Here is a 14,583-nt window from a genome sequence, read left to right on the forward strand (position 1 = left end):
AGTTCAGACTTCTGAATCTAGCTGATGAAGTTCATATTTGTCAGAATTTAACACTTCTTATCACAACAATTCCAGCTTTTCAAAGCAGTAGTTTTTTAAGAGAAATGTATTGCAGCAGTTCATAGCTGTAAGTTTAAATGTTCTAATTAGAAGGCATTAGAAAATTTCTGATTAAACTAACTTTCATGAAATTCACCCTGGGCTCGGATTAACTTTCATCAAATCTAAAGGCGGTGTTTCATCAGAGTCTTCCTGGTGCAGTCTCCCCAGGGCATGGAATATGGGAATCTGCAGGTCCTGACTTTCATGCACCAAACTAGCGTATTTGAATGACCCTCATGTTTACAGACACTTCTCTATGGCATTGCTGCCTTCCAGGAGTTTCTAGCTGATTGGAAATTGCACAATACATTATTTTCATCTGATTTAGAGATTAAATGTGAAAAACACAGAATGATGCTTCCTATGGGGGGAAAAAAACAAAAACAAACCACAAGCTTCATTTCAGTTGTCCAGCTCAAAATCTTAAGCAAGTTACATCACACTGTAGAATTACATGTCATTTTAAATAATGCACAGTCCTATTTACAAGTGGCAAGAGCGTTTTTCTTTGTGCGCAGTGAAAACTGATGTGAGGATCCTTGCACACAATAAAAAAGATAAAGATTTGCAATAACAACACAGTTGCCTCTGGCTCCTACAGGAGTTCCATTTTTAGGAATTAGCTATTACATTGTGCCTGTTTATTGAACATCCCCAACAATGTCTGAAATTGTACAAATCTTGGGATGATATATGACTGCTGTCCAAGGAACTTCAAAAAGTTCTCTACTCTTCCAGCCTACTGAAGCAGAAGTGTGAGGGATGCAAAAGACAAACATCATTTGTCCCTGCAGAACGAAATGATGCATTTCCACAATGTTTTTTAATCTATCAGTAGTCATTTACATCTTCAGCAATAGTGCTTGTTTAAGAAGTTGTGTTATTCTCAGGAATTCATCAGCAGAAAAGAATAGCTTGCAGGTCATAATAGCCTTTTTGTCAAATATCAAGCCCTCATTAGCTTAAGCAGCACTGAAAAAACCTAAACACCTCAATGACTGCAGGCTAGTAGCTAGCAAAAAAAAAGTAATGCTTTCTTAAGACCTTTTTTCTGTATGAAATGAGTTAGTATCTGATCTGAGAGTTAGTATTTGTCTGAGACACACTGCCTTTATATTTGACCTTTGTCCTTGGGGCTTTCTCAAAAAGAAGATACAGGGTTGAAACAGGTACAGAAAGTTATGCTTTCTCACCTAGGCATCACCTCACAGAAATGTGTCTGAGATACATTAAAATGATATCATAAAGAAGCTGTTCCTTGTTTTGTGAAATGTGTTTTGTGAGTTTCTAACGTTTGTAAAGCATTTAAGTGTTAGATTTATATTTTTTTAAGGTAACCTTTTTCATGTATTATTATAGTTTATTTCTTCTAACCCATTAATTTAATGCTAAGCCAGATAAACCTGCTAGCAGAATAATACTTCAGTTTACATTACCTGTAATTATCAAGTAAGTGACTGAAATAAAACTGGTGCAGACGTTTATAGAGAAGCAGACTCTTTTAAATCATCTTCATAATTCCTTCATTTTATTAAGAAACACTACTATGTTCACAGCTTTTCATCCAAAAAAGATTGAGTTTTCTTTCTCCCAACATTCACATTTCTGATCTGTAGATCGAGCACGAAGCAGCATGGTCTCCACAGAAAGTGCCTCCTCAACATATGAAGAGCTAGCGAGAGCATACGAACATGCTAAAATGGAAGAGCAGCTGAGACATGCCAAGTTCACCATCACAGAATGCTTCATATCAGACACATCGTCAGAGCAGCTCACAGCAGGGACTAACGACTACACAGACAGCCTGACCTCAAGCACGCCATCAGAGTCGGGGATTTGCAGATTTACCGCGTCACCCCCCAAGCCTCAAGATGGAGGGCGAGTGATGAACATGGCAGTGCCAAAGGCACACCGGCCAGGTGAGATGTTAGAGGTAACGCTTTGGTCCTTGGGCAAGCATTTCACCCTATGCTTAGGCTGGTTAACAGGAGAGGGTATATCACGATGAGGAAAGATAAGTGCACAACATATTCTGTAACTATTTACAGAGAGAACTGCTTTTTGGCTCAGCTAATACAACATTTGAGTATATTCTCCCATATATAGGCCAATTAAGAACTCAGAAATTTATGAACAGAAAGAGACTGTCTGGGCCATCAAATCCACTCCTCTGCAGCTGCATCCACCAGGCAATAGACCCTTGGGGGATAAATACAGGGTCCATATGTCCATCTCCAACTCAAACTGCCCACTAATAAAATGTATGTTACAACAATACTTTGTGCTTCAGAGCAAATGTTTGCTATCAGAACAGTTTAAAAAGACAGATTGTAGAACATGTACTATCCCTCCTGCTTTGTAGCATCTTGTCAAGTTATAATAATCCTTTGGTGATGTTCTTGAGCTGTTATACTCTCTCTTTGACATCTCCTAATATCAAATCAAGATTATCCAAAGGCAGAAGAATAAAAAAATGGAGAAAATTAGGACAGTTCAATAGCTCAAGAGATATGGAGCCTTCTACCTTCAGACAAATTTAAAGCTACTGCAACTTCTTACTGACTGAAAGTGCCTGAGGGACATCTATTTATTGGGGGCTCAATCAGATTTCCAGTTCACAAAGAATACTGTCTCTGTTGATACCCTGCTGCACAATGGCATGGGTAGATTATTTGTGGTACTCTGAGATAAAATACATTATAAAGGCTTCTCATAGAATTTGTCCATCTTTGTTACAGAATACATGATGTGACATCATGGAGGAGGATACAAATGGGGAAAAGGCAAAATTATATTTGTGTGCTTTTAGAAAACATTATTCTTTTGGTGTTTTATTTAGCATATAAGTTTGCCAGTGAGGGTGGAGAGGCCTGTATTCATGGAAAGTAAACAGTAATGCTCATATATGTAAAAAAAAAAGTTAATGAATAAACTATGGCCGTGCACTTAATATATACCATAAATGGAAAGGTAGTTGTGAGAATAGAGGAATGGAAGATAGTGGCATCAGGACAGTCATTCAAAAGCAGGACCTGATACTGAAAAGAAAGCATGAAGAATTTTGCTAGAGAGAGCTTTTAGCTTTTTACTTATTTTAGAAGTACATGGCAAGAAAAAGACCAAGCAGAAGGCAGAAAGTTATAATACACGAGGCAGGAAATTAATGCACCGTACAGATAGATAAGAGGGAAAATAAGTAGCAAATAAAACAGTGAGAGAAATTACTGACTTCTGTGTTGTCACAGAGTAGAACCACAAACCCAAGAGCTGTAGAAATAGATAAAGGCAGAAATAATTTTCATTTCTAACTCAAAAAAACTAAGATAAATATTTGCCCTTGCTCTGCTAAAGGGATGCATCTGCATTCACAATCAAGCAAAAATTGCAGCCCTCTCCTTCCAGTCAGTCAAAACCCAATTTTTATTATTTCTTTAACAAATAGCTTACTCTCTTCTTTTCATGTTCCAAATACTTTTATTTTTTGCATATTTAGTATTGGGAAATATTCTAATATATTCCCTATAAAGATGATTTTTTTGAGGGCATACAGCACCAAAATTTGGTCCCTGTGCTTGAGTTAAATGCTTCCAGGTTTGGAACATCATCAGAGTCCCTCTAGTGAATTACAGACTTGTAGCCATATTTACCTCTATTAGTTTAAAATGCTTGAATTACTACCTGCTTTTCTTAATTAGGTTTAGCTTTCCTTTGCAGTATGGAAATGAAATATATTATGAAATTAATAATTGACTTCATTACTTTGAAAAAAATAGAGTGTTCCAGTGGAGCAACCTGAATGTTAGCCCATAAATATTGAATGATGTGTTATTAAAGGTTACTTTATGAAGGGCTTTAAAAGAAACATATAGCTAGAATAAATATTCAGTAGTAGCAGACAGACCAATACTCTTAGTGTTCAAATCAGTGAGACAAGATTTACTGGGTATCTTTCTTCTTCTACTCACCACCAAAGAAACTGTGCAGAATTAATAATTCAAATACAATTAATCAAAGTAATTCTACATTTAGGAATATGGAGAAGAAATACAAAAGTTAAGGTATTTAGATGAAGTAGATAAGAACATCTTAGGTGACAAACTGGCTGTGCCAGTCAAAAGACCTACTGAAGTCAGAATAGATAATATCCACCACACACATCTGCCAAGCCAGTCATCACAAAAGGTGATGAGGTTGGTCAAGTCTGACTTCCCCTTGGTGAATCCATGCAGACTTCTCCTGATCACCTTTTGTTGTTTATGTGCCTGGAAATGGTTTCCTGGATTAGCTGCTCCATCACCTTCCCAGCAATGGAAATGAGGATGAGTGGCCTGTAGTTTCCTGCACCCTCTGTCATACCCATCTTGAAGATGAAGGTGACATCTGCTTTCTTCCAGTTGTCAGGCACTTCTCTCAATCACAGTGATCAAAAAATATTGAGAGTGGCCAGTTCCCTCAGCACTTATAGGTGAATCTCATCGAGGCCCATGGATTTACATCTATCCAATTTGCTTAAGTATTCCCTGCCCTGATGCTTGTCCACCAAGGGTAAGTCTTCCTTGCCCCAGCCTTCCTTTTATCACCTGTAATATATATTTATAGAAGCCATCCTTGTTGTCTTTGATATCTTTGGCCAGATTCAATTCCAGCTGGGCTTTGACTTTCCTAACTGCATTTTTTGCATGTTTGGACAGTGTCTTTGTATTCCCTCCAGGTGATCTGAGCCTGGTGCCACCTTCTCTCTGATCCCTCTTTGTGCCTAAGTTTTGCCAAGAGCTCCTTGTTCATCCATGCATGCCTCTTGGCATTTTTGACTGAGTTTCTGCTCCTAGAGCTTGGAGGAGGTGATCTTTGAGTATCAATCATCTTTCTTAGACATCAGGTTACTTCTAGTTGTCTGTACAAGCAGCTGTAGATGCTCTCTGCATCATTTCCTTCACACCAGGCCAAAACTTTTGAGGTGTTATTAAACAGCCTTCAATAAAAAATATTTGGGAGTTGTATTTTTTGTAAACTGTTCAAATGTCATAGCTGCAGGAAATGGAACAGGGAAGTAAGATTTATTTTTTTTTAATAAATCCTACATTTAGTGTTTTGGAATCATGTTTTCTGCTTCCTTACGTTCTGACCTTTACCACAGCATTGACAGACTTTTGGAAAAAGATTCAGCATCAACCATAACATCATTCTTTTCCCTTTTACAATAACACATTATAAACCACCAAGCAAATTGAAATTATTGTTTAATTACAGCATCTGCATAGCTTTTTAAAAATGAAAAGTTGGTGAGCACCTGTACATGAGTTTCTGTGGACTTCACAGAGCTGGCAGACCTAATCTACCCAGGCCTTGAAGCTGGTAGCATCTCTCAGTAAGCCCTTAAAATAGTCACATGTCCCAGGAGTCACATTAAAAAAGAATAACGAGGCAGTAGCGATAGCAGGGGAGTATTTTAAACACGTGGGATAAATCACATCTTTTAGAAGAATTCAATTCCTACCCTCTGTGAAATGTTAATGTTCTTTATGGTATAAAAAACCTATGTCACTTCATTGTTAGCATTACATCTTTCTCCGCATCAGAACTCCCAGAAGTTTGAGATGATGATTACTGTTTTACTCCCCACACTTGTCACTAACTAGAAGTTTGATTAACAAGATCAGGTCCTTGAGGAATAGGCATATTGGGCAAACATCTCAAGAGTATATTAGGTCCACCCAGATAATAACTGAGAGGGTTTGTTTTATTTTTTTTTTCACATTAATATTCAGAAATTTCAACAATTATTAGAATAGATTAGAATAGAGAATAGAGAATAGAGAATAGAATAGAATAGAATAGAATAGAATAGAATAGAATAGAATAGAATAGAATAGAATAGAATAGACCAGACCAGACCAGACCAGACCAGACCAGGTTGGAAGAGACCTTCAAGATCATTGCATCCAACCTATTAACTAATCCAACCCACCCAATCAGCTAAACCATGGCACCAAGCACCCCATCAAGTCTCCTCCCGAACACCTCCAATGATGGTGACTCCACCACCTACCTGGGCAGTCCATTCCAATGGGCAGTCACTCTCTCTGTATAGAACTTCTTCCTAACCTCCAGCCTAAACCTCCCCTGGCGCAGCCTGAGACTGTGTCCTCTTGTTCTGGTGCTAGCTGCCTGGGAGAAGAGACCAACATCCACCTGTCTGTCTACAACCTCCCTTCAGGTAGTTGTAGAGAGCAATAAGGTCACCCCTGAGCCTCCTCTTCTCCAGGCTAAGCAGCCCCAGCTCCCTCAGCCTCTCCTCATAGGGCTTGTGTTCCAAACCCCTCACCAACTTTGTTGCCCTTCTCTGAACTCGTTCCAGCAAGTCAACCTCCTTCCTAAACTGAGGGGCCCAGAACTGGACACAGGACTTGAGGTGTGGCCTAACCAGTGCAGCGTACCCAAAGTTTCCCTGAGAGGTTGACAAATGAGTCAGGCTTTTGTCCTCCAAAACCATCATTCAGATTTTGCATTCAGAAACTAGGTGGGACAGAAATTAAAGAGAAATATATTCTTTTCCTGCCTGCCTCTGTGCCACCAAAGAGCCTGTAATGTAAAAAAAAAAAACCAAAAAAAAGCAGATGATAATTGTAGAGGCTGAAAAACTTTTATAATGATAATGTTCCTTTTTTTTTACTCTTTTAAAAATATTAACCACAAATTGAGTTATCATAACAATTATTCTTGACTGCAATAAACACTGCAGTAGCAGTTTATTAAAAATAGCTTGCCGTTATTATAATTTTAAATCTCAGTAATAGCCTCAGCCAACAAACCTCATGGGTTTCCTCCCTTCCTTTACTCCTAAATTATTGTGTTTGAGAAAAGAACAGCTATTAACTGGAAAATATTTTTATATCTCTCTGCTTTCCAAGTACTATTTATGTCCTTTTTTGTGGACAGACCACTTACTTGCATCTCCTGGCAATGGAAATCGTGCTTGGATGAAATAATTCATGACTAGTGCTTGAACAGGAAATATCTAGAAAGCTTTCATGGGGTCTCTTGCTATTTGCAGAAACCACCTTTTCACAGGGGTACTGCAAAACTCAGACCCACAGATTATAATTTTCCCTGATGCTGTTCAGCTCTCAAAAGAACATCTTCAAATATGTGTCATTGTCCTCAATGGTTAAATTGACTTGGACAAAACAGAAACCTGCCTGCCTGATGCCACAAAACGATTGCAAGCTCGTTTTGACAATCCTGCTTCATTGCCTCTTTGGAGATCACATTAATATATAAACCCTGAAGGACTAACATCATCTCAGATACACTTCCAAAGATGAGCTATCCTTCACTGGGTATGTCAGATTAGAAGAGTTTTGAAATTCATTCAAATCATTCCAAGATTTCATCTCTTAGAACCTCCTCTACAAAATGTTAGCTGATGAAAGGAACCTATTTGGAAAGAAACCTGCATGTGGGTGGGAGAAAAGTCATACTCTGGGGGAAAAAAAAAAATTCCAGAGACTGATTTCATAGCCATGAATATGGCAAGAACACCCCATCCCTCCATTAGGAAGCTGAGTGCTTTCCTGAATCCCTATGCCTACAGAAAACAGGAGCACCAGTTTCCTAAGTTCCTGGTCTACTGCAAGCATTTTCCTCCTGCTGCCCTTGTGCTATAGGATGAAGCAAGAGGGCAGAGCTCCATCCACTGTCCATCACCCCTCCTGCTTGGTCTATTCATACCAGAGAAGGGGATATGGCCAGCAGTTTCCACCCTCTCACAGCAGCCAGAGGACAGGACAGGCCTGCTTTCAGTCAAGCTTTCAGTAAGAAAATATAGGTACCTCTTTGGTTTGAGTTTTTTGGTTGGATACCTAAGTCAAACAGCCTGATTCTAGCCCTAAGCCTATTGCATATTTACTAGAAAAGAACACTGATCTAACCTCTTCAGCTTTGCTGAATTATTAAGTTCTTTCAGTATTTAGGATGCCTTAATTAGCATTCATGATCCAATATACAAGTTTCTTGCTGCTTCAACTAATCCTGCCAACTTGAATGTCAAAGTCTTATCTTGTAGACAAGTTTTAGAATCATAGAATCAACAAGGTTGGAAAAGATGAGAAAGATCATCAAGTCTGACCTGTCACCACAAACCTCATGACTAGACCATGGCACCAAGTGCCACGTCCAGTCCCCTCTTGAACACCTCCAGGGATGGTGACTCCACCACCTCCCTGGGCAGCACATTCCAATGGCTAACAACTCTCTCAGTGAAGAACTTTCTCCTCACCTCAAGCCTAAACTTCCCCTGGCACAGCTTGAGACTTTGTCCTCTTGTTCTGGTGCTGGTTGCCTGGGAGAAGAGACCAACCCTCTCCTGGCTACAACCTCCCTTCAGGTAGTTGTAGAGGGCAATGAGGTCACCCCTGAGCCTCCTCTTCTCCAGGCTAAACAACCCCAGCTCCCTCAGCCTCTCCTCATAGGGCTTGTGCTCAAGGCCTCTCCCCAGCCTCGTTGCCCTTCTCTGGACACGTTCAAGTCTCTCAATGTCCTTCTTAAATTGAGGAGCCCAGAACTGGACACACGACTCAAGGTGTGGCCTAACCAGTGCTGAGTACAGGGGCACAATGACTTCCCTGCTCCTGCTGGTCACACTATTCCTGATGCAGGCCAGGATGCCATTGGCCTTCTTGGCCACCTGGGCACACTGCTACAGAATGCAAATAGTCTGTTAAATTAGTATTTAAAAGGGTCCCTTAAAATACTGAGCTTCTTGAATGTAAGGGGGAAGCTGTGTTTGACCTTTTTGTTCAGACTGCTTTCAAGTTCTACACTTGTACCATCTGTTTCCAAATGCATTAGAACACAGATGTGAAAATATCTAAGTATTTACACACATCATTTATAGTATATATGTAGAACAAAGAAATCATCATTCTAACTCCACAGTTGGAGACCAAGCCCCAATATTCAGAAATGTATTGCATAAGGGGGCAAATGAAAATAGGCAAACAGGAAAACAGCAAAAGAGGCAAAACAGTTGTAAGTAGGGGAAAATAACTTCTTGTCTATGATTTTAACTTTAGTAAATACTCTTACATGTATGCTAACTTCCTTGTATGTGTATTTAAATCTATGTGAGATTCTGAAATCATTCCCCTAGACAACCATCTCTAATGTTTCCATGTCAAATTCTCCTGGAACACCTTCTTTTTATGTTCTGTTTCTTTGTGAGAAACCTACGAACATGTCATAAAGAGACAGACTGTGCCCTTTGCTTCTTATCATAGAAATGGCACATCAGTGATGAGAGTAAATTGGCTTTCTCCTTTCTCAGGTTTTATTTCTGCTATCAAGAGCTTTTCCCACTTCTGCTGTGAAAACCTGAATGTTCTGCTGGGATGAAAATCATTTCATTCCGCATTTAATTTGATGTAACTATGTACTTGGAATCATCGGCTCACATTATTTTCCTGGTGGATTTACAGAGAAAAAGATTCACCCTTCAAGTTTTTTAACCTTGCCAGCACAATTAAAATGAACCTAAACAGGTTCAGATCAGAAGCTGAAATATTATGAGATGAGAAAATTAAAGTATTTCAGTGTGAATCATGAGTTTAAACAGGGCAGCAAGTACAAAATTTCTGTCTAATTATAATATGCAAATTCAATTTGAAGTATTGCACAAGACATCTAGAAGATAAATTCAAGTCACTGGTTATTAAGGCAATTTAAAGTATTTTTAAAACTGTTTTCCATGAATTAGTAGTTGTGGTATTAAGGAGATTAGTGTGTAGCAGCACAATTATCTGTTCCTGTTGCTATCTGTCTAATTTGTTTGTGACTTGGTTAGAAAATTAACATTGACTTTGGAAAAATACAGTACCCCAGACTCTGCTGATTTGTAATACTATTTGGGTTTTCTGCCTTTTTTTTAGACTAGAAGTTGCATGTTAAGGGAAACTCCCTTTAAAGGATGTCCATTTCCTGTCTTTTTACTACCAACAAAAACTTTCTTACTAAAAGTGAGATTTATTCTTTTTTACATTTGAATTTAATTTAGTTTTTCTAAAGCTGATTATTTGCTTCATAGTCTTTTTCCTTTCCTTTCTTTTTGTTGTTTTTTTTTAACAAGCTTCAGATATTCAAATAGACTACCCATATTTTCTGTAGGTTTGGAGGCACTGGATTCAACTGTTCTTAGTGGAGTGTTATGGCTAAAGCAAAGATTGCATTTATCAGTAACTTTTCAGCTATTTTCACGTTCTTGCAGTCATAACTGCAACATTAAGCTTCTAAAATTACCAGCAAATGTTCCAAATCAAACCAAAGATGCTGTGCTCTCTTCAATTAAAGCAATAAATTTTGAGAGTAGTTCTGTTAAGAGCCCCTATCTTAAACCTCACCTAGATTTCTCCTGCTCCTGCCATGTTAATTTTGAGAATGTCAAAACGTTTCACCTTGACAGTGTTGAGACGCAGTACGTGCAGGTTTTGAATGAGCTCTCAGTCAGCCCAACGTAACCAGAAGCAGCTGTTTCCATGCAGACAAGAAGCCTTGCTTTGTGGTCTTTGCAGCCATTTACAGCTGTTACTGCTTTAACTGCCTTCACACACAGCAGCCTCTGCTAATTTCCCCTGTGCCAAGAGGATTTTTATGTAATCTGAGATCTATCTGCAGGAGAACTGACTACAGTATCTGTAAATGCAAAGTGGAATGGAATGGAATGGAATGGAATGGAATGGAATGGAATGGAATGGAATGGAATGGAGTAGAGTAGAGTAGAGTAGAGTAGACCAGGTTGGAAGAGACCATCAAGATCATCGCATCCAACCCATCATCCAACACCATCTAATCAACTAAACTGTGCTACCAAGCACCCCATCAAGTCTCCTCCTAAAAACTTCCAGTGATGGTGACCCCACCACTTCCCTGGGCAGCCCATTCCAATGGGCAATCACTCTCTCTATGAAGAATTTCTTCCTAACATCCAGTCTAAACCTCCCCTGGCACAGCCTGAGACTGTGTCCTCTTGTACTGGTGCTGGTTGCCTGGGAGAAGAGACCAGCCCCTGCCTGTCTACAACCTCCCTTCAGGTAGTTGTAGAGAGCAATGAGGTCACCCCTGAGCCTCCTCTTCTCCAGGCTAAGCAACCCCAGTTCCCTCAGCCTCTCCTCATAGGGCTTGTGTTCCAAGCCCCTCACCAACTTTGTTGCCCTTCCCTGGATTCATTCCAGCAAGTCAAGATCCTTCCTAAACTGAGGGGCTCAGAACTGGATACAGGACTCAAGGTGTGGCCTAACCAGTACAGTATACAGGGGCAGAATGACCTCCCTGCTCCTGCTGGCCACACTGTTCCTGATACAGGCCAGGATGCCATTGGCCCTCCTGGCTGCCTGGGCACACTGCAGGCTCATGTTCAGCCTACCATCAACCAGCACCCCCAGGTCCTTCTCCACCTGGCTGCTCTCCAGCCACTCTGACCCCAGCCTGTAGCACTGCATGGGGTTGTTGTGGCCAATGTGCAGAACCCAGCACTTGGATGTGTTCAGTCTCATGCCGTTGGATTCTGCCCATCTGTCCAGCCTGTCATCTGCCCATCTGTCCAACCTGCAAGAAAGGCCATGCTTGTGCTATGTTTTGAAATAGAAACTGGTAGCAGTGGACAAACAGACTTTTAAAAGTGCATTCTTAATCTGACTGTTGTGATAGTGTTTGCTACCCATGTAAGAGCTTCTTTATATGCTGGCCTTTAACTCATAGCTGCATGTATAGGTGGATGTATTTGCTCACCTTTTTGTGACAGCATCCTTAATTTAAATGTGGGAGCTGAAATTCTGGTGCCACTGGATCAATTAACAAAAATCAGCATCACTCAGCTGACTGATGGAAATGAGGAGACCAAGTTACAGTAATTCATCCATGAATATGTCTCCAGCAGGACTGTGCTGATACTGATTTCCATACTGTAGCCTCACCTCTCCATAACTTTATGCTGTTATGTTTACCTGTAGCCTTGGCACAGTCAGCTTTATTTGTGAATTTATGGGTATGGTGCAGAGCCTGTTGAGGATGACAGAGCCTCCCAAATTACTTCAGTGAACCTTAAGTGTGGTTCAAACTCCTCACCTCTCCAGCCTCTGTGCTGAATCTATAATATCCCAAGATATGCCAGGAACAGGCCTGTGAAAGATGCCAGTTTCCATGGAGTCACAATCGATATAACCCTCAATTGAAGTGATGTATAATTGATCAGTTCTGTTCACTGCACACAGGATCAGCAAACTGGTCTTAAAACTGCAGTGTTGCTAACTAGAAGCAGCTGAGCACAGCGTTGCTAGCTCAGCCAGTGGGCAGGAGAATGCTGTCTCAGAGAATCCTTAAAAATGTATGAGGCAGCTTGCGTGACAAGGTGAAGACAGAGAGAGCTCCTGTGCTGTACTTTTCTATCATAATTTCATCATTTATTGATAATTTTTCTCACTTTAGTTTTAGAGTGCATCTGGATTTACATGGTGAGGTCCCTTTTACAAGTATTTATGACTTAGATACTGCATTAAATCCAAACAGGAAGGCCTCAGCTTTGCACCAGTGCTGTGATATTGAACATCTACACAGCATCTTCATATCATCATAATATATCTAGCCCCTGGAGTTAATCAGCTTTTACCTTCCTTGCACTGACAGCTCAGCAGTGGAAAGGCCATTGAAAAAAATGTCAGCTCTCTTTCAAATTGCTTCAGAAAGGTACAAAGCATCTGACAAATCTTTTGAAAGTACAACATCGTATGAAAGACCAAAGTTCTGCTTAGAGAAATACAAACCAAAAATGTGTTTCAATTCCTGTTTCATTAGGCCTTTTAGGTAACAATGTGATAATTAAGTCTCTGGCATTCAGTAAGACAGATGCACGGTGTGTCACATTGATGTAGTACAGATTTATGGTCTCAGTTAAACTATAGCAGTCATGCTTTTGCTTTAAGACACATTGATTAAGGACTTTTTCTTGGAATTAGAAGAGTGAAATCTATATAACGAAATGAATCATCTTTAAAAGATCCACATTAGTTGGAATCTCATTTTCAGTCACTTAAACCTAATCTGCAGCAAGTATAAATCAATGTGCAGTCTTGCTGAAATCAATGTAGCTACTCTGATTTATAGCAGTAGCAAATTTGGCTCCTGAACTACAGTCTCACTGATAGCCTGGTGTTTCTCAAGAGAAAACTCCAATGATTGTAGTCAACAGCAACTGTTGTTTTTATTTGGTTGTATGAAACATAGCTGTTACTTTTAATGCTTTTATGGGAATGCCAGTTTTAGCAGATTGAAACATACAACATTTAACTAGCTGTCGTAGATCTTCAAATGATCTATGAGCATGCAGTTTGTGTGGAGAAAGCAAAAGGGAATTTTCCAGTTTTAAAGTACAGCCCTGTGAGGATAATAGAGAATTCTGATTCCTTCACCTGGAAATGGGAAACCTGGCATCTTTTTCTAAAGTGTGGCTGTTTCCTATCTATATGATCAAAAGCATGAACAATGTAATATGCTTTTATGGCACAGAATCACAGAATGGCAGGGGTCAGAAGGGGTCTCTGGAGATCATCTAGTCCAAATCCCCTGCTAAAGCAGGGCACCTAGAGTAAATCCCACAGGAACACGTTCAGGTGGATTTTGCATGTCTCCAGAAATAAGGACTCCACAGCCCCTCTGGGCAGCCTGTTACAGTGCTCTGCTGCCCTCAAAGAGATGTTTATTGTCCTTATGTTTACGTGGAACCTCCTGTGTTGCAGTTCATGTCCACTGCCCTTTGTCCTGTCACCGGGCACCACTGACAAGAGTCTCACTCCATCCTCCTGACACTCATTCTTAAGGTATTGATAAGCATTAGTGAGATTCCCCTTCTGCATGCTAAACAGACCCAGGTTTCTTGGCCTTTCCTTGTAAGGTGTTGCAGCCTACTAATCATCTTAGTGTCTCTCTCCTAGACTTTCATAGTTCCTTGTCCCTCTTGATCTGGGGAGCTCAGAACTGAATTAAATACTCCAGATGAGATCTCAGCAGGGCAAAGTAAAGTGGGTGGAGAACTTGCTGGCCACATTCTTTCTTCTTAATGCCTCCCAGGATGACACTGTCTGTGAGGACACGTTGTTGGCTCATAGTCATCCTGTTGTCCACCAGGACCCTCAGATCCTTTTTCCCAGAGCTGCTCTCCAGCAGGTCAGGCCCCAACCTGTTGGGGGTTGTTCTTCCCCAGATGCAGTACTCTGCGCTTGCCCTTATTGTGTCCTGTCACCTGTTGAAACATTGCTAGAAGGCCAAATGATGTAATGACATGAGTCACAAAGCAAAGAAGGGCAGGTTAGCACCTGAAATGTATCCAGGCAACTTGTTGGCCTTGCTCAATGTTATGCATTCAGTCAGCTTAGAAGTGTCCCCCAGAGACTTTGATCATTTTTGTTGGGTAGCCAAGCAGAGTTTGAAGCTGCT

At 40.3% G+C, this 14,583-nt stretch overlaps 1 protein-coding gene across 1 annotated transcript in view; it reads left to right on the forward strand.

The window, feature by feature from the left end:
• DSCAM (DS cell adhesion molecule) overlaps positions 1–14,583 on the forward strand; it is a 491,025-nt gene that overhangs the window by 466,033 nt on the left and 10,409 nt on the right. Inside the window, exon 32 of the mRNA XM_068155247.1 lies at positions 1,719–2,021. Coding sequence (XP_068011348.1) covers positions 1,719–2,021 — 303 coding nt within the window. The remainder of the gene's footprint in view (positions 1–1,718; positions 2,022–14,583) is intronic.

This window comes from Melanerpes formicivorus, unplaced genomic scaffold (assembly GCF_026170545.1).
Source record: "Melanerpes formicivorus ecotype bairdi unplaced genomic scaffold, bMelFor1.0.p_v2 SCAF_30, whole genome shotgun sequence".
Lineage (NCBI taxonomy): Eukaryota > Metazoa > Chordata > Aves > Piciformes > Picidae > Melanerpes > Melanerpes formicivorus.